Below are 1483 nucleotides of genomic sequence, written 5' to 3'. Positions count from 1 at the left end.
CATACCTGCGTGTGCATCTCTTTCTTTATAGGGGTGTGATGTCTGGTGTGCTCTGTGCAGGTCTGTGCTGTGGAGGGTGTGTGCTTGTCTGGTGTGCTGGGTGCAGGTGTGTGTGTGTGTGTGTATGTGTGTGTGTGCTGTGTGTGTGTGTGAGAGAGAGAGAGAGATCAGGGAGAGCTCAGGGGTGGTGGGAATGGCCGAGGACGCACGACCAGTGGCCCAGAGCCGTCGCAGGAAAGGCTGATCCCGCATCTCCCGAAGGACTTCCCCGCGGCCTCTGTGAACCCTGGAACCCCCAGCACGGGGACTCAGGGTCCTGCAGGGGGCTGTCTCAGTCCTGGCCCCTCACAGCCGCCCCGGCTCTGTCCTCCGTGCTGGGCAGCCCCTGCAGGTCAGGAAAAGGCCAGGCACCCTGCTCCCGACCCCACCGTGTCCCCTTGTCTCTGCGCCAGGTGACCTGTTTAAGGACCCGCTCCCGGAAGCAGATCTGTTTGTCCTGTCCAGCCTCCTGCAGGACTGGCCCGAGGACAGAGTGCAGGCCCTCCTGAGCAGGCTGTCCCAGCACTGCCAGCCAGGTGAGCGCATTGTTGACCAGGTGAGCGTGCCAGCCAGGTGAGGAGTCTGCCAGCTAGATGAGCACATTGTTGGCCAGGTGAGGGCAATGTTGGCCAGGTGAGGGTACTGCCACCCAGGTGAGGGCACTGCCACCCAGGTGAGGGCACTGCTGGCAGGTGAGAGCACTGGCCAGGTGAGGGCATTGTCGGTCAGGAGAGGGCACTGCTGGCCAGGTGAGGGCACTACTGGCCAGGTGAGGGAACTGCTGGTCAGGTGAAGGGCACTGTGGGCCAGGTGAGGGAACTGCTGGTCAGGTGAAGGGCACTGTGGGCCAGGTGAAGGGCACTGCTGGCCAGGAGAGGGCACTGCCTTCTCAGCGCTGGTGTGAACACCCAGTGAGGGCCGGGCAGCGGGGACGCGGGCACGGATTCTCTGGCAGCACAGGACGCCGTGGCTCGGGATCAGGGGTGGGGTGGGGGTGTCAGATAGAAAGCCCACTCACTGCTATGGGTCCATCCGGACTCAGTGCCCAGCAGGACAGGCCCCACCTGCCCCACAGGCGATGCTGGACTCTCTCCTGAGAGGCTGGTGGTCTAGGAAGGTGACCTTCCAGTTAGCAGCCTACTGTCTTCACTAGATGGACTGATGGATAAATACAAATGGATGGATGGATGCATAGATAGACAGATCAATGGATTGATGGATAGATGATAGATAGATAAATAGATAGATGATAGTTAGATAGATAGATAGATAGATAGATAGATAAACTCACTGCCATGGAGCGGATGCCGACTCACAGTGACCCTGCAGGACAGGGCGGAGCTGCCCCTGGGGGTCTCCCAGGCGGTCAGTCTTCACAGGAGCAGACAGTCTGGTCTTTCTCGAGGGGAGCTAATGGATAGATAGATAGATAGATAGATAGATA

The 1483-nt window shown here is 59.5% G+C and overlaps 1 protein-coding gene across 1 annotated transcript in view; it reads left to right on the top strand.

Annotated features, from left to right (window-relative positions):
* Positions 1-697, top strand: part of ASMTL (acetylserotonin O-methyltransferase like) — a 12527-nt gene extending 11830 nt beyond the window's left edge. Inside the window, exon 8 of the mRNA XM_045295965.1 lies at positions 450-697. Within this exon, the coding sequence (XP_045151900.1) occupies positions 450-616 (167 nt within the window). The 3' untranslated portion in view covers positions 617-697. The remainder of the gene's footprint in view (positions 1-449) is intronic.
* The last annotated feature ends 786 nt before the right edge of the window (positions 698-1483 follow it).

The sequence above is a fragment of the Echinops telfairi genome, unplaced genomic scaffold, assembly GCF_000313985.2.
Source record: "Echinops telfairi isolate 266 unplaced genomic scaffold, ASM31398v2 ScPeMD7_6336;HRSCAF=7252, whole genome shotgun sequence".
Classification (NCBI taxonomy): domain Eukaryota; kingdom Metazoa; phylum Chordata; class Mammalia; order Afrosoricida; family Tenrecidae; genus Echinops; species Echinops telfairi.
Note: the sequence above shows the minus strand (reverse complement) of the source record. Positions and strands in the feature narration are given on the sequence as shown.